This window comes from Daktulosphaira vitifoliae, unplaced genomic scaffold (genome assembly GCF_025091365.1).
Source record: "Daktulosphaira vitifoliae isolate Bord-2020 unplaced genomic scaffold, ASM2509136v1 Scaffold_2, whole genome shotgun sequence".
NCBI lineage: Eukaryota > Metazoa > Arthropoda > Insecta > Hemiptera > Phylloxeridae > Daktulosphaira > Daktulosphaira vitifoliae.
Window position 1 is genome coordinate 34,360,809 of NW_026099573.1, and position 19,739 is coordinate 34,380,547.

General features: G+C 25.7%; 1 protein-coding gene across 8 annotated transcripts in view; it reads right to left on the reverse strand.

Annotated features, from left to right (window-relative positions):
• Nucleotides 1–19,739, reverse strand: part of LOC126899893 (uncharacterized) — a 54,240-nt gene that overhangs the window by 6,537 nt on the left and 27,964 nt on the right. For 2 of the 8 annotated variants that reach the window (XM_050675143.1, XM_050675140.1), the window contains exon 1: nt 1,279–1,535. The exons of 2 other annotated variants lie outside the window; for them this stretch is intronic. In XM_050675143.1, the coding sequence (XP_050531100.1) occupies nt 1,279–1,395 (117 nt within the window). In that variant the 5' untranslated portion in view covers nt 1,396–1,535. Of the gene's footprint in view, nt 1–1,278; nt 1,543–13,667; nt 13,739–15,461; nt 15,669–19,739 lie in introns of those variants that run through there. 4 more of the 8 variants (XM_050675146.1, XM_050675147.1, XM_050675142.1 and 1 more) reach the window with 4 other exon arrangements.

The following is a 19,739-nucleotide window of genomic DNA, read 5'->3' on the forward strand; positions in this document are numbered from 1 at the left end:
AAAAAAAAAAAAAAAAAAAAAAAAAAATAAACACATCTTAGTAAAACCAATACCTTCTCAGCTTCGCATCGAAGCTAAAATTTATACGATTTTAAGCTACCACAGTACTTTGGTTAATGATAAAAATTAAAAAAAAAAGAGTATGTTATCGTTAATTAAAATGTTTGAAGTATTGCCAATGAAACATTAGCAATAATCAGTTCAATTTACAAAAATATATTTCAATATAAAGTGAAAACTAAAAATATCAACATTGAATGTTTTAAAAATATTATAAATATCGTAATATTTCCTTTATAACAAGAATTGAGATGAACTTCTCTAAATTATGCTACTGATAGATTCAACTAGATATGTTGTATGATCTTTTGACATATTGTTGAACAAATATTGATCCATTAGGAGTGAATAGTACATTACTAAATTTGTAGCCATATGGCTTCATCGTAGCTAAAAATATTGGTAATTATTAAAAACCTTCTGTCCACATTAAATTAAGCAATCTTAATATTTGAAACTAAATGTTTAATTATTGCTTCGAATAAAAAATTTAAATAATTCTATAATATTTAAATTAGCAGGATTTTAGCCATTATAAACGACTCTAATGGTTATTATAAGCATTAAAAGATTTAAATTATTATCAAGTTTTATGTATGTTATGTAAATTTTACTTGTTATCGTCTTAGCTGAATTATTATAATAGTTATGCTCAATATCAAAATGAGAGAAAATAAATAATATCAGTTAAAAATTTGAATTTTCAATCAATTTTAAAAATTTTATTAGGCTCTAATTTGTAGTTTTTAGCTTAGAAGCTGAGAATATATTAATTTACCTAAGTTGTTTTTTTTTGTGTCTGTTAACAATTTTTTTCAACTATCGCTGGACCGATTTTGATGACCAATATTTTAAAATATCAAAAATTTCTCCGTAAAAATTAGAATATAAAATCATTATATATTTATTGCATACTATATTTAATTGCTATAAAAAATTTTATTCATAAATTATACTTTTAAATTTAAGAACTACTAATCAGAATATAATTAAGGAAATAGGAGTTGATGTTGCTTTTATTAATACTATTTACAGATTTGTATCGAAGCGCTTCTTATAATAATGATTTTAATCACTGTCAGATATCATCTAAACATATCTCAACTATACCACGTCCACACTATGCACCAACCCCACTGTTCTACCGTTTTTCAATTATTTATTTACAAAATTGTTTTATAAAACGTTTACTTATGATAAATATAAAAATGAAATTACACTATATGTTGATGAGCTGCCTTCATCATTGGATTCACCAGGATTAACAGTTGATGCAATTATTGACACAAACAAATAAAACATAATTAAAAAACTTAATGAATATTTCATAATCATTATTTTTAATTGAAATAATATTTTCGGAAAATGCTTAAATAGTAGATATTTAAAAGTAAAAATTGATTTTAAAAAATGAATTTAATGAACAGTTTTAAATACCAATCATTTTTATTATAATAAATGTTGCTAAAACGTCATAAATCTTACATAAACGAATCCGTGATAAAAATATATCACATTTTATTTATTAACTTGAAATTATTGACTTAATAATTACGTTTCAGCAAATATTCTGTTTAATATTTTTAAAAAAATACTTAGAATAATGTAAAAATAAACTTCGATTAAAATATTAGTTGAATGAATATATGTATTAGTTTTTTTTTTTTGTTATCTAATGCGTCATCAATGCTAGGACATAAAATGGAAAAAATCATAAAGAAGTGTGTGTTTAAGGGGTGGCAATTGTTTGAGTATATTTTCAGATGTTAAAAGTAGCAAAATATGCATTGGTCTTATAATAGGAGGCAATTATTTTGACCTGGGAATTTCATTCAAGGGAAAGGCATTTTTTCATCTATTCATAGGATGTAAAATCATTAAATGTCATGAATTTATGCCTTGATGTTTAAAACCAAAAAAATGTTGTTTGTGATTTATATCTTTGTTGTTAAACCAATCATTACAATTACCTAAAATTATTAACTATTTCACATTAAAATTTTTTTTTCAGTAGGAATTATTTATTTAGTATTTTACCAATATTATCAAGACTAATTCCCTCAATGTCTGTCAGATGCATATATTTTGATTTAAATATAATTGCTAACATTAAATATGTCAGTAATTTTTAATAGGCATTTATCTTATTGTTAGACTTGAGGATTTAAGCTGAAAGTATTTATATAAATATAGTAATGCCCATCGGTTTCTGGCCGTAAGGCTTTAACCAATAAAGTCACATAAATCCAACAAAGTTGGATTTACCACTAGCATAGGTTTTATCAGACCGGAGCATAATGGAATTTGAATGTAATTGACACAATTAATGTTCTAATATTGTGCTTTTATTTGAATTAAGTTCTTACTTCAACTTTAAAGAAATAGGAATAAAAAGAACTGGTAGACTAGTAGTATGGGTGATGCTGTTTTTTGATTCTGTCTTAAGTACAATGAGATACTGTCAAATAAATTGATTATAAATGTTCAAAATAAATAACCAGAATTAAAAATTATTTTAAATATTTAACATATTTTTAGTCGTGATTAAAAATGATTAAATATTATGAAGGATAAATGAAATAAAAATAGGCATGAGTGAGAAGAATAAACACTGGCACTACTGTATTAACTATGTTCTATTGTTCCAAGGATACTAAGTGCATTTAAAACTGTTCAATATAATTAAAAGGTTACCATTGCAATAATGCTCAAACGGACAATTGATGTCGGTCAATAGGGATTAAAAAGTACGTCTCCATTGGTCAAACACATGTAAATTCTTGTGATTTAGGACTTTAACAACTAATAGCTTTTAGAAATCAAGATTTTAGATAGTTTTTCTTTTTATTCTAAATAAACCTTCTCATCCATTAGTAGAAGATAATAGAATAAGTTGTCCCTTGGAGCAAGACGATTTCCTAAGATTTAAAAATTTAAAGTTATATTTGCGAACTTTTAATAAAAAAATATACAGTTATAAAATAATGACGAATATTCTAAAATCATTAAATGAACACATACTAAATTGCACCTGTATTTTATTTTCGATAACAATATAAAGTTGCTGTTTACGTCATATTGTATTAACTTAAGCATGCATATATTTTTTAAAAATTTAAAAGATAATAAATACAATTTTTTTTGTATTTTGCAATAGAAACACGAATTAAAATGAATTTGAATTTTAAATCTTGTTCAAAATAAGAGAATACTAGGAAGGATTATTGAGTAAAAATTAAATTTGGAAAATTAGTTTTTTTCGTGTATATGATAATGATATATAATGTATAATGTATATGATGTATATGTGTATATGATATCCCCTTTAAATATTTTTACACTCAAAATTGTTTTTAATTACTCAATAGACAAATTAAAATTGTATAATACATCTGAAATTTACTAAGAGATCATGAGGAACCCCCATTTAATTGAGTAATACATATATAATACATTTTGTAAGCATAATCTAAAATAAGGTGTGTCTGCTTGCCACATTAAAAAATCCTCTTGCCCCACACCTGAAGCTATTTAAAAATGGTAACAATAAAAAGAAAACATTTTATTAAATTAAAAATATGTGTTACCATTTAGAAAAACAAAGTTGACACCCTTACCAGGCATAAGGGATGAACTTTAAAAGTATTACATAGTTAATAATTCAAGAATAATGTGTAACTAAAGATAGTAATAAAAAAATTTTTTTTAATTATTATTATTCTGTAAGTAATCGAGTGGGTTATGATAAAAAAATCATTCTGTATAAGACCAACGTCAATTTTACCCACTAAAATAATTTGTATTTTATAAGTTCTTTTTATACAGAAACATAAAGAGGTTTTGATTTAATGAAAAAAACATGACATTAAAATATATATCAGTTTAATATTGTAAGAATAGAATGTCCTCCAGTTTAGATCTCTTTAATACTTTTTAAAATCGCTTATTCTATGTGTAACAAATATGATAAATTTGTTTTTATTGACTTAATGGAAATAATTAAATATCAATAAAACAATACATGTGAAAAGTAGCACAGAAAATATTAGTGATAGGTAATATCGAATAGTAACTATCGAACTGTTCGATGTCATTTAAGAACTAATCGATAATTATATTCGAATGTTACTCAAACTATTCGATAATTTTTTCAATATTTAGTAGCTTAAACTATTCGAATAGTAATTTTAAAGTTTTAAAAAACTATCGAATACTATTCAATAGTTTAAAATATTCGAAAATACCAATCACTAAAAAATATATTCAGCAATAGTAAAATTATATAAACACAAATAATATACACTCATGTATTTACTAAAAAAGTCATGGCATTACCTAAAACATTAATTTTAGAATTTTTTAAAAAGTTTGGTCTTTGCAAATTTATTCATTTATTGATCAAAAGACAATAAATTATAGAATAAATGCTATTTATTCATTGTCTTAGTAGCAAGGCGGCACTTTTTTAGTATATTTTTTACGCATTTTAATTTATGTTCTTTATAATAAGTGAACATTGTTTTGGAGAATATTTAAGAGTACTAACTAATTAGTAGTATACGAAAAAAAAATTCTATATAAAAAAAATATAAATGATTCCCTCAATAAAGGCTCTGAATTAAACTTATCTAGGTTCATCAAATCAATCCATATTTCACCTTCGTCACTCACTAGTTAAATCACTAGGTATAAAAAATAATTCTTCATATTTGAATGAAAAATGTGGAAGTCACAAAAGACTTAAAATGGGCACCGAATATGCATTAGTCATTATACATAAACATTTAAAAGTTAAAGATTTATTTTTATAGTAAAAAAAATATTTTTTTTCTATAATACTCTTTAATTATTATTTTAAAAATAAGAAAACCGATCAGGTTATAGAAAAAACTCTATATTTACATATGCTTTTAAGCTGCTAATATTTCGTAATAAACTGTACAGGTGTTATTAAAACATAAAAATGTCTATAAAACAAAAAAAATTATCAGATTATTAATGGCTTATCAATAAGACCAAATTAGATGTAAAACTTTTTTTATTTACAACATATATTTTGTACAAATATTTTATTTCTCATCAATTACTAATATAATGAAATATTTTCCTGACGACTTATCTTCTATGTGCAAATAGCTGCCGTAACTAAAAATATGCTATTTAAGTGTTAAAATTTTCGATTTTGGATTTAAAATTTTCTATTTTAAATTGCTATAATTTTGAGAAAAATGTATGGATCAATACAATTTTTTTTCATAATCACTTTATATTTACTTATTTCATTTTACATACTTTTTTTAAAATTGGACCATTTTCCTTTATACAAGGAGGGTTTAAATTTTTAAACATACAAGTAAAAAGTAGAACTTTTTCAACTTAATTTTTAAAAATGTTCCGGAAATACTGCATGCTCTAAATATATGTCAAATTAAAGCTTATTTATTATAAGCTTATAGTATTTATTATACTGTAAGTTCAACAAAAAAATTTGTCCTACACGTTTTCTTTTATGGGGAAATTGCCATCGAATTTAACGAAAAATGTAATTTCTTAGTAAAATTCACTGTTTAATATGAAATATTTTAATACTTAAAATTTCCATATCATTTTGAAAAATGAACAAATTAAAATAATTTTTTTTATATTGAAACCTTAGATATTTTTCTTTTATTTTATATCATTTTATTGAAGATCTGACTCTCAATCTGCCTACAGGGGTGTTTCAAAAAATTAATTTTGAAAATAAGTTAAGCTTTTTTTAATATAATTTTTGATAATGTTTCGGAAATATTGAATATTATATAACTTAATTGATATAGAATATAAAATTAAACTTATTTAAATTTTATTGTTTTTTTTAAGTCCAAAAAGTAACTTAAAAATTTGAATTAGCTTAAATTGCCAATTTTATAATTCGACAAAATCGTCGAACACTTACCGAATCGGTTGCACTTGAGTTCTTTACATTTAAAGTACGAGATTCGAATCCGCATGTGACAATTAATTTTTGCATTTTTCTTTTTTTGAATTAGAAAAAAATATTCAAATTCTTTAGTTTTTATCTCATTTAGATTCAATAACTTCAATAATAATCGAGGATCCCATTACTATAGTCTCTCCTCGTTGGAAGAAATTTCTTATTCATATTAATATTATTTTACTATGTTGTTTTATTTGTGGCTGCAATTTATTTTCCAAACCTCAATTAACCTATTTTTTTCAACGATACATCAAATAATTACAATTTGTATTTAGTTAAAGATCTTACCTTCAAAAATTAAAAAAAAAAAATCCTTTAATCAAAAAAAAAGATACTTTTTCCATCCAAAAAATTAAAATCATTCATTTCTAATATTTTTAGTTACTTTTTAATAAAAAAAAAATGAATTTATTGCCATAACTTTTTGCTCAACTTGCAAGTTTGAAATTGACATCATTAAATAGAAAAATAATTGAATTGTTAAGATTACTATGCAGTTAGCAAATTTTATAATTACTATTTACACTAAATTTATCAGAAAAGATCACCTTAATATAAATCATAGTACTCATTTATAATTAACTTTTGGTGTTTAAAAAGATTCTACAATTGAAATATACAGAACTGAATTAATTTTAATGATTTAGTTAAACTAAAAAAATCAATCAAAAAAAAGTTGTTAGTAAGATCTACTCAACTGAGGATATTTTAAAATTTGATTATAATTGTAAAAATCCATTTGTTCGTCTACAGGCGCCTAAATATCGGTTGGCCTGATTGACTTAGGACGTGAATTAAAGGAAACCCCAAGAACATAGTAAATAAAGAAACTCAAAAGGAATTTGTCTATAATAACAATATAAGTTTAATTAATAATAAACTTTATAGTTGGGAGTCCCCACTTACATTAATAATGACAACTAAATAGTACACTGCAATAAAATGAGTACAAATATAGATTTTAAGTGTTGTAAAATTCAATAATCTGACCTGGACAGAACATCAATGATCGGATTATAAATGTTATATTCAACAACTTCAACCGGTTGAATGAAACAAAACTCAATTATATTGATCATACGTACGGTAAATCCCGTATTCACATTTACGTGACGTTACCGCAAGTCGCGGAACAAAAAAAAACACGTGGCGGCGACGATAAGTCTAATCAACCGGACCTTACAATGGTAGACTGATAGACAAGGTGACGACTCACCATATGGCGAATTTGGTCCGACATACTATCGCACCCCCACCCAATACACGCAACCGGTTCCATCCGGGCCGCAGGTTGAACACAACCACATAAATCGCCGCAACACCATTGTTAAATTCAGGTGAAACTAAAAATCTAAAATTAGATTTATCATTTATGCAACATTTCACAAAAAAAAAACCCCAGCACAGTGGAGACGTGCCATAGTTAGGTCCAGTACAGATTTAATCAGACAGTGATTAAAATCACTATCATAAGAAACGCTTCGATGCCAATCTATAGATAGTGTTTAATTTTTAGAAATTGGTGGATAATTACAAAAGCAACATCTACTTCTATTTCCATAATTATTTTTAAATAAGTAATTCTTTTAATTATATATTATATAATTTTTAAAATTAATTGTTTTCAAATTATTATTGATTTTGATTTTTAATATATTTAAAGTAATCATTTTTAACCTATAATTTTTTCCTTTAAAGTGAGTTTTAATAAAAAAAAATGAATTTATTACCATAACTTTTAGCTCAACTTGCAAGTTTGAAATTGACATCATTAAATTGAAAAAAATGGTATTGTTTGATTAATATGCAGTCAGGAAATTTTATAATTACTATTTATAGTAAATTTTTTATTTCATCTATTGTTAAATTCAGGTTAAACTAAAAATCATTTTTTTTTAGATTTATGATTTTTATAGCAACATGTTAGGAAAAAAATTGGAATGTTAAAGACTGGTCACACACAAATAGAGTTAAAAAATTAATAAATTACAAAGTAAAATTATTTACTTTTGCATGTGAATACTTTGATCATCTCAAACCTAATTCAACAATAAATAATTAAAAAATATAAATGAATGATTTTAATTGTTTGTATGGAAAAAGCTGGTTAAGCTACTTTTTATTTGAATGAGGAATATTTTTTCGATTTTTAAGAGTAATAACTTAAACTAAATACGAAATGTAATAATTTGACGTATCGTTGAAAAAAGTAGGTCTAGTGAGGGTTGGCAAAATAAATCGTAGCCACAAAAAAAAACAAATAGTAAAATAATATTAACATGAATAAGTAATTTCTTCTCACGAGGATAGACTATAGTAATAGGATCCTTAATATTTATTGAAATTATGGAATCTAAATGAAATAAAAATCAAATTATTTGAAAATTTTTTTCCAATTAAAAAAAAAAGCAAAATATAAGGGCCAAAGGCGGATATGAACCTCGTACCTTATGCGTAAAAGACACAAACGTTACCGATTCGGAATTTGTTCGTTGCTTTGAACAAATGATATAATTGGCAATTTAAGTTAACTCAAATTTAAAAATTACTTTTTCGACCTGAAAAAAGTAAAAAAAATTAAATTAATTTAATTTCTTATGTCTTATGAACTTTATTCTATGTCAATTAAATTATATAATATTCATGAAAGTCAGTGTATTCCCCTTGTAAGATATTTTTAAATTGTTCAAAAGTTATGTGTGTAGCCGGTAAAGTTACACATAGCTCGAGTTGGCATTACCCCTCTCAATGTAATGACAACATTCGTGTCCGGTACTACCGGCACCTTGCGAGCACTACGTCGGTGTACGCGATTGAAGTTGTACCGCATCTCTTGAGTCTGATGACTCGTGGCCAGTGAGCTGGCGTGTTTTTAATTTGTTACATTGTTTTTTTTGGTTGGTATTGGCCTGTTTAGGTGACAACCGACACTTTATATTACCAGTTACGTGCTATTACTCGAGTGCTCAACGGAAATAGAGCAGCGGAGGTTGACATTCCATACGCAAAAGGAACAATTAACTTGGGAAGCGTTTTGGCAGTCGACTCAACGTTAATTGCACTATGGATAGCTGATGGCTGGGTGATGTTTCGATTTTGTTTGTTTCTTTTTACTATTATTATTCTAATGTTAATATATTGATATATTAAATATTTATTAGTTTGTCTATATATATATATGTATAATAAAATTACTGTTTAGAATTGATATTATACGATTGTCAGGTAAAACCCCCCGATCCGTCATTTATGTTAAGATAATTAACTTAACGTTAAAAGTATAAAATAGTGAAATAATTTACTCTGGGAATTGTAAGTTTCATCTCTATATATTTTTACAAAAATAAAATTAAAAAATCAGAATTTTAACACAAAAATAGTATAATTTTGAATACGGTAACCATTTTCACCAAGAAGAATATGTATAAATCGAATTTCCTTTTTTCATAGTAAAGTATGTAATATAAGCTTTAATTTAAGATTAAAGAAAACTGTGAATATTTCCGGAATATTTTCAAAAATTAATTTGAAAAAAGTCTACTTTTTATACGTATGTTTCCAGTTGTAAACCCTCTGTATAAAGGGAAATGGTCCAATTAAAAAAAAAGTATGTCAAATGAAAGATGTAAGCATAAAGTAGTTATAAAAAAAAATTGTATTGATCCATAAACTTTTCATAAAGTTATAGTAATTTAAAGTCGAAAAAATAAAATATAAATCGAAAATTTTAACACCAAAATAGCATAATTTTTAACTACGGCAGGTATTTAGTCATAAAAGATAAGTTAAATTTTTTTCTTTTCTGTGAGCAGAATAGTGTTAAATTTTCAAAAAAATGAGTTCAAAAGAAAGGAAATTACGTAAAGTTTCAATATAAAAAGATATTATTTTGATTTGTTAATATTTCAATAAGTTATGGCAGTTTTAAATACAAAAAACATCCCGATTGAATGTGACATTTTTCGCAAACATTACATTATTTGTTGATTTCGGCAGACATTAGCACAACGAAGATAAAATGTAGGGACAAATTTTTTTTTTCAATTTATAGTGCGTATATAAGCTTTAAATCCTCTCACTGAGGAAGTTTAGAGTTTGATTTTCAAAAAATTATATCAAATGAAAGATAAAAATCTAAGGTTTTAATATAATAAAAAATTAGGTTGTTTTGTTAATTTTTAAAAAAGTTATGGTAGTTTTAAGAAAATAAGTGAAAAGAATGACAAAATTTATCGGTTTTAAAAATTGTAATTTTTTTGGAATTTTCCCCCATTTATGGAGAACGAGGGAAATTTTTTTAATTTTTAAGGGTAATGCCTACAACTAGATACGATTTGTGATTTTTTGATATATTGTTGAAGGAAATCGGTCCAGTGAGAGTTGAGAAAAAGTGGCAACAGACATAAAAAAAAAGAAATAGTAAAATCATAGCAAAACTAATAGCTTCTCAGCTTCGCATCGAAGCTAAAATAAACTGACATACAAATGCCAAGATAACTTAAAAACACTCCGGTATATCAATGGTCAAATGGACCAAAATATATTATGATCTTAAGTTTTATAAACCTCCTACCAGCATCATAAATTGAGTTTATTTTATAACTATGCTTCGATTTGATGAGATGAGACAAATATTACAGTTTATTAATGATTTTTTTATTTATTTATTTAAAAATTTGAACATTTAAATAATATTACACTTTTTAATAAAAAATTCACTATGCAAATTTTATTTTTAAATAATTGTTATTAAATTATTGCGGCCATCAATATCCTATATTCTGAAACATTGGAAAAATCAAATAAATTTAAAAATGAACAGTATAATATTATAAATATAAAATCCATTAAAATTATAAACATCAAAAATTAAAAATACTTATAATAATTAACGTACCGCAAAAATTGATTTCTTTATTTTCATTTACTTTATCAATTATTTCTACTACTTTATTATTACTCTCTTTTATTTAGTTTGATTCTAACAATTCTTTTACTACATCAGCATTAATGTAGCCATTTACAGAATATTGATAAAATATTTCAATAAAATCTTGAATTTTTTCAGTTATTAAATTTTCTTTAAATAATATTTTAGAAATTATTCCATAATCATAATTTTCTTTCTCTAAAATTAAATACATTAAGAACATAATAGATTTCACTTAAATAACTAATTACTGTTTATTATGTAAATATATTACATTTTTTCTTTTTATCAATATTAATAATTTATTAATATTAATGACATTAGACAAAAGTTTTTTTTTACAATTTACATATTAAATATAAATTCTATAAGGATTTTTGACACTGATTCTGGATTTAGCTTAAGGTTTTTTACTATCATATCTATTTTTAAAAAAAATTATTAATTATTAAGTGATAATTAAACAGTAAAACCGACCAAAACAATATATAAATTGTTTTTATTTAATTTTTTGAATACACTTTGATATTTTATTTATACATTTAATAATAGACAAAAATATACCTTTTTTAATCAAATTTGCACAATATATTCAATTCTAAAATTGGACTTTTTCTATCACTTTTAAAATTTGATATTATAAATAATTATTAAAAATGAGTATTCAAATATCAAAAAAAAACCCAGCACAGTGAGGTGACCGCACATTGGGGTCGTAGCATAATTGTGTCCAGTATAGATGATATCTCACAGTGATTAATATCACTATCATAAAAAACGCTTCGATGAAAATCTGTAGATAGTGTTTAATTTAAAAAAAAAAAATTATTAAAATAGCATATTTTTGAATACGGTAGCCATTTTTGCATAGTAGATAGGTTGTAGGGACAATTTTTTTTTTCATTTTATAGTACATAAAATAAGCTTTAATTTGATATATGTTTAAAGGACGCAGTATTTCCAGAACATTTTCAAAAATTAAGTTGAAAAAGTTAGTTTTTGTAAAAAAGTTGCAATTTTAAATCCTCCCCAATGAGTAGGTTAAGTGTTAGATTTTCAAAAAAATGATATCAAATGAAAGGGAAATATCTAAAGTTTAAGTATAAAAAAAAAACCAGCACAGGGGGGTCGTGGCACAGAGGTGACGTGGTATAGATAGATCAAGTATAATGATATCTGACAGTGATTAAAATCACTATAAAAAAAAAACGCTTCGATGCAAATCTTTAGATAGTGTTTAATTTTAAAAAATTGGTGGATTATTCCAAAAGCTTCATAAATTGCTAGTTCCTTATTGATATCCTGATTAAGATAAAGTATGTCGAATGAAAAAGGGATAATTAAAAAATAGTACTTCCAATAAAAAAATTATATTGATCAATACACTTTTCAATAAGTTATAGCATTATAAAGTTAAAAATGTAAAAAATAAAATTGAGAATTTTCACACATTAATAGCATTTGGTAGCCATTTTCACCGTGAAGACAAAATAAAGTCCGAAATTTTTTTTTTTACATAATAAAGTAGATTACATTAGCTTTAATTTAATATATATATAAAAGTGTCAGACTTTCCGGAACACTATCAAAATTTAAGTTGAAAAAGTCAATTTTTTGTGAAAAAGTTGTCATTTTGAATCTCCTCCTGGAGTAAAGGGTCAAATATAAAAAAAAAATATACCAAATGATAGGTAATGACATCATGCATCTATAAAAAAAAGAATTATATTGATATGTTTATTTTAAAAAAAGTTACGGCAGTTTTTAGTAAAAAAAATTGAAAAAATTTCGAAAATTAGTGATTTTTAAATTTGTAATTTTTTTTGGAGATTTTCCCCATTTACGGGGATTGAGGGAAATTTTTTCAATTTTTGAAGGTAATGCCTTCGACTAAATACGATTTGTGATCTTTTGACGTATCGTTGAAAGAAATCGGTTCGGTGAGAGCTGAAAAAAAGTGGTAACAGACACAAAAAAAAAAAAACACATCTTAGTAAAACCAATACCTTCTCAGCTTCGCATCGANAAAAAAAAAAAAAAAAAAAACACATTATAGTAAAACCAATACCTTCTCAGCTTCGCATCGAAGCTAAAATTAAATTAATTAAAACGAAAAATTATTTAATTTTATATTGGAAACATATTACCATATCAAGCCTAGTTTGACAATAAATACTTTATAATTAATAGAAATGAATTATTTTAATTGTCTATATGGAAAGAGCTGGTTTAGCAAGTTTTTTTGATAAAGGGTAATTTTTTCAATTTTTAAGGGTAATATCTATAACTAGATAAGATTATAATAGAGATATTAATCATCTATCCTTGTCCCACCTATGTCACGCTCACACTGTAGCACGACCCCACATTGCTACTGTTTTTTACTATTAGAAAATATGTAAGATTGTCTTATACTCAATTACTTCAAAATAATACATTACTGAAAAAGTAAATAAAAAAATAATGTTGCAAATCTTCAAAGTATTCCTGTATTTTTTATATTAGCAGCAGTTTTATCGTTTTATATTTATTTAAAGTCTATAAAATTATCTAATTTTAAAACATCTGAAGCTAGATTAATATTAAAAAATTCTCTGAAACTCACCATACTTTAATTTTTTAACATAATAATCCACATCCCTTGCATCAATCTTTAATTCATCAAATGAATTAATGATTTCTATAAGTTCTTCTAAGGTAACATGGTCATTAGTATCTTTCTTAAGATTAAATTGGCACTTTAGTTCATTGACAGTTTCTTCACTAAGCTGCAATTATTGAATGAACATAACTTTAAAACAATATAAATTTTTATATTTAACTCTTATTTGAAATAAAAATAATAACAATAAACTTAAGTATGATTTATTTTTTATGACCATTAATTCATGGCTCCGACTTTGTCGGAAATGCTAAAATTAACACTACTGAATTAACTATAAAAATTTTCACTATAAAGAAATGCTCAGAGTTTAAAAAGAAAATGAAAAAAAACTTTTTGATACGATTTGAAGCCATCACAGTACTTTGGTTAATGATAAAAATATTAAAAAAAAAAAGATATTGGTAATGCAAAAGTTTGAAGTATTGTCAATAAAATATTAGTAATAATCTGTTTATCAATTTATAAAAAAGTATTCAATATAGAGTTAAAACTAGAAGTATCAAGTATATTAAATATCAAAATAACTTTTTGAAATATATATGGATCAATACAATTTTTTTATAAAAAATAATATTTATATACTACTTTCTTTCGACATTCTTTTTTTTTAAATCGTGCCTTTTGCCTTAATACAGGGGGGGTTCAAAACATAAAAATGCATATAGAAAGTAGAATTTTTTTCAACTTAACTTTTGAAAATGTTTCGGAAATACTGACACTTTTATATATATCTTAAATTAAAGTTTATGTAATATACTTTAATATAAAAAAAAAAAATTTTGCTCTATTTTGTCTTCATGGTGAAAATAGCTTCCGTATTTAAAAAATATGCTATTATTGTGTTAAAATTCTTGGTTTTGTATTTTATTTTATTATAAGGGGATTACACTGATTTTCATAAATATTATATCAATCTAAATGACATAGTATAAAAAATTAATCGTATTTAAATTTTTTTGTTTCTTTGAAATCGAGAAAAATAACTTTAAAATTTGAACTAGTTAAATTTCCATTTTTATTAAGTGATGAATGAAACGTACGGTTTTTGAGACGGTAACACTTGGGTCTTTCACGACTGTGGCACTGTATTTTTTTTAAACTCTTTTTGAGTTGAAAAAAATGTTTAACTCATTTGATTTTTATCTCATTTAGATTCAATAACTTCAATAAATATCAAGAATTCCATTACTGTAGTCTCCTCTCGTGAGAAGAAATTCATATTAATATTATTTTACTATGTGGTTTTTTTTTTGTAGTTATCATTTATTTTTTCAGCTCTCATTTGACCTACTTTTTTGAAAAATTTTTTTTTTTAATTAAACACCATCTACAGACTTGCATCGAAGCGTTTCTTATGATAGTGATTTTAATCACTGTCAGATTAAATCTATACTGGACCCAACTATGCAACGACCCCACCCCACTGTGTTGGGTTTTTTATTATTTCTTCTTAAAAATAAAAATATGAAATCATTAAATATTAATTTCATACTATATTTAATTGCTATAATAAATATTTGTTCATAAATTATACTTTTAAATCTAAGAACAACTAATCTGGATATAATAAAGGAAATTGGAGCTATTGTTGCTTTTGTAATTATGCACAAATTTCTAAGAATTAAACACTATCTAAAGATTTACATCAAAGCGTCTCTTATGATTCTAATTTAATCACTGTCAGATATCCTTATACATGTCTCAACTATGCCATGTTCACACTGTACCGTAACCTCACTGTTCTACCGTTTTTCAATTATTTATTCACAAAATTGTTTTATAAAAGGTTTAATCGTGATAAATATAAAATAGAAAAATGACATTACAGCATAATTTGATGAGCTGCCTTCATCATCGGAGTCATCAGGATCCATTGTTGATGCAATTATTGACACAAACAAATAAAACATAATTAAAAAACTTAAAGAATATTTTATAACCATCATTTTTATTTGAAAAAATACTTTCCAAAATGTTTAAATAGTTGCTATTTAAAAATAAAAAATAATTTTAAAAACCGATTTAAATACCAATAATTTTTATTATAATAAATGTTGCTAAAACTTTATAAATCTTATATAAACGAATTCGTGATAAAAATATGTTACATATTATTTATTAACTTGAAATTATTGACGTAATAATTTCGTTTCAGCAAATATTCTGTAGAATATTTTTAAAACAATATGTATAATAATAATCAATGCTAAAGACATATAAAGGGGAAAATCATAAAGGGATGTGTGTCCAAGGCGTTGCAATTGTGTGAATATATTTACAGATTAGAGAGTAGTAAAAAATACATGGGTCTTTTCATAAGATGCAATTACTTTTTTAATATTTTGCCGAAGGAATTTTATTCAAGAGAGGGGCGTTTTTTTATCTATATACATAGAACCTAAAATTACTATAACGTCATTAATTTATTGCTTTGATGTTTGTGATTTACATCTTCGCAATTATCCAAGCATTACAATTAACTCTTTCCCATTAAAAATTTATTTTTCAGTAAGTAATTAATTATTTAATATTTTACTTGAATTAATATTAACCAACAAATTAAATATATATAAACATTCATACGTCAAAATATGAAAATTATTACTAACTACTAAATAGTATAATATCTAAACACAGTAAAATGGAAAAAACACGGCATAGTAGAACTAACATTATCAAGACTAACTCTCTCAATATTTGTCAGTTGCATATATTTTGATTTAAATATAATCGTTGACATTAAATATGCCAGTCATTTTTAATAGGTATTCATTTAATTATTAGACTTGACGATTTAAGCTGCAAATATTTATATAAATATAGTGACGTTCATCAGTTTCTGGCCGTAAGGCTTTAACAAATGAAGTCTCATAAACCCAACAAAGTTGGATTTACCCATTGCGGTGGTTTTATCAGAGCGGAGCATAATGGAATTTGAATGTAATTGACACAATTAATGTTCTAATATTGTACTTTCATTCGAATTAAGTTCTTACCTCAACTTTAGGGAAATAGGAATAAAAAGAACTGGTATACTAGTAGTATGGGCGATGCTGTTGTTGTAATTATAATTAAATTTAATCAAATAATAACAATTTAAATTCAAATAAATGATTCTGCCCTAAGTACAATGAGATACTGTCAAATACATTGATTATAAATGTTCAAAATAAAAAAACCTGAATTACAAATTCTTTTATGTATATAAGATATTTCAATTCATGATTAAAAATTAGTAGTATATGTATGGTGGGTACGGGCTATCAAAAGCGCCGACAAATTACGTCATAAATTGTTTTTGGGGAACAACGGTACACAGGTGAGAGATACAGTTCGCCCTGGAGACGTCACACTTGACCTATCGTAACCCCTCGCCCAGGCACCGGTTATGGACTGCATCCTAGTGAATACAGGTGCATCCAAGTAGAGCTCATGACGTTATCCCCTAACTGACATAACACTTGAACCCTGACCTAAGGTAAGCCCTATGACGTCATGCCTAAACTCTGAGCTAACATAAACTCTATGATGGGCCCTATCACATTGTGATTGTGCCGTCGGCAATGACGCTGTCGGGTACGACCTTATGTAGTACTACAACGTCGGGCGGCGCTTCACCTACCAACGCAAAGGCTCCCTAACTCACTATCGTGCCCTATTGACGACAAATCAATGTCGGGTCGGTCAAAAAAAAAAGTTCATTTTCCAGAGTAGCTACACGGAAACGGTTCAACGTACGTATAGTACGCATCGAGTCCGCGCGTTTGATATGTCACAATTCTATATACCGCTGTGCCAATTTACTCCCGACGCTGTCGTTTAAGTTTAAGTCGATATTTTGTAAATCCTGAATACCCCTTCCATGTGGTTCCACTGCACATTCCAGTCATTCCGACATGTGTTGTGTTTGATAAAAACCATCGAACACGTGCATACGCGTAGGCGCAATATTTCACAGCATTACTACAAGGTCGTTTGTTGTTTACAGTATTGACCCTGTGTGTACTATGACAAATACTTTTCAAGTTAAAATATAACTACAATGTAGCCGTTGTTGTTGCTGTAGCTGCCTACGCTGCCGTTACTGCATCAGCTGTATCCGCAGCAGAACAGCAGCAGTAGCCGCAACTACATGTATATGTCGTGTTTAGCCGATGGACTTATCCCGTTACATAATTTTCACGTCATTGAGGTGCAACTCGAATTGTACAGTTGAATACTTTATGTCTATTATAAACTATTAGAACCCGCCGTCGAACTATATCGTTTGATAATGTTCAACGGTTTGCATAAATGGAGTGTGAAACAGACCCGTGTGTGTGTGAATTTTTTTTAAATACCATAATAAAATACGTTAACAACCATCAATACAAATATGTTATTCAAACTACTCGAATTGTATGTTTAACGAATGTTTAACGCAACCATTGACAATGTGTATTTCTTTTAGATATATTTTTTCCAAAATTCGCTTATAATTTTTATATAAACTTGAACAATTAGTCATCAGTATTTATAAATTTTAATGTAAAATCTCATAAAACCACTAGAGATACCGTTGGATGTCTTCTTCTTTCAAAAAATACGTATACGTCTTTAACCTTAATGTTGTTTGATATCGATATTTCTTTTCAAAGAAATATTATACGATAATTTTGTAGTAACCACATAAACACAGGGGCAGATAGAGACACTGGGAATTTTTAAGTGGGCCGGTGTAAAACGTTCCTATTGATCATAGATATGGTCTTGTAGGCTGCTAGATTCTATTTTCTCGGGCCGTTCAGATCATGCCTATCTGCCCTTGTTTAAACAATCTACAGTTTAAATACTAATAGTTTACAGACTAAGGAAAATGATCGTATGTCTGACAAGCTACTACTTCTTCGCTAAGTATAGACTTATATTGATTTTTTCTCAAGTAGTAAGTCTATTTTTACGTATAAAACTAAATCTTTGATAATTCGCCTTCTAAGCTAGTATATAGAAAATNCCTACAGTTTAAATACTAATAGTTTACAGACGAGCTACTACTTCTTCGCTAAGTAAACACTTATATTAATTTTTTCTCAAGTAGTAAGTCTATTTTTACGTATAAAACTAAATCTTTGATAATTCGCCTTCTAAGCTAGTATATAGAAAATTTGAGTAGCTCTAAAAACGCGCAACTAAGTTCTTATTAGTTATATTAAAATATAATAATTTTTCAATTTTTGGAGTTCTTTTACTATAATGACAGTACCTATATGAATAATAACATAGTATTCGAAATACAATAAACGGTTGTTTATAGATACGCTGGTATTTTGTTGCATTATAAATCAACGCTTTGTACAATATACAGGGTGATTTTTTTATCATAACCCACTCAATTACTTAAAGAATAATAATAATTTAAACATTTTTTTTTATTACTGTCTTTAGTTACACATTATTCTTGAATTATTAAATATGTAATACTTTTTAAGTTCATCCCTTATGCCTGGTAAGGGTGTCCACTTTGTTTTTTTAAATGGGAACACATATTTTGAATTTAATAAAATGTTTGGATTTTTAATTCAATAGTAAATGGCATTTGAATTTTTAATATAACTTTATTTATTTATTAGATATAAACATTTAAAGTTTCAATTTTTTGAGTTAATATATAGGTATAATACACAAGGGATTACAAATACAGGTAGCTAATTGATTTTTTATGATATTGCTATCACTTTCACGGATTCTTTATTATCAATTATGACTATCAATAGATATACTTTCTGTATTATCAGTTAGTGTATTTATAAACTCACAACAATGTACCTTACTACCATTTATAATAACAATGCTGTGTACCTGCTAATATTGATGTCATNGTACAATGCTGTGTACCTGCTAATATTGATGTTATAAAAAACCAATTAGCTACTTGTATTTGTAATCTCTTGTGTATTATACCTATATATTAACTCAAAAATTTGAAACTTTAAATGTTTATATCTAATAAATAAATAAAGGTATATTAAAAATTCAAATGCCATTTACTATTAAATTAAAAACTCAAACATTTTATTAAATTAAAAATATGTGTTACCATTTAAAAAAACAAAGTTGACCCCCTT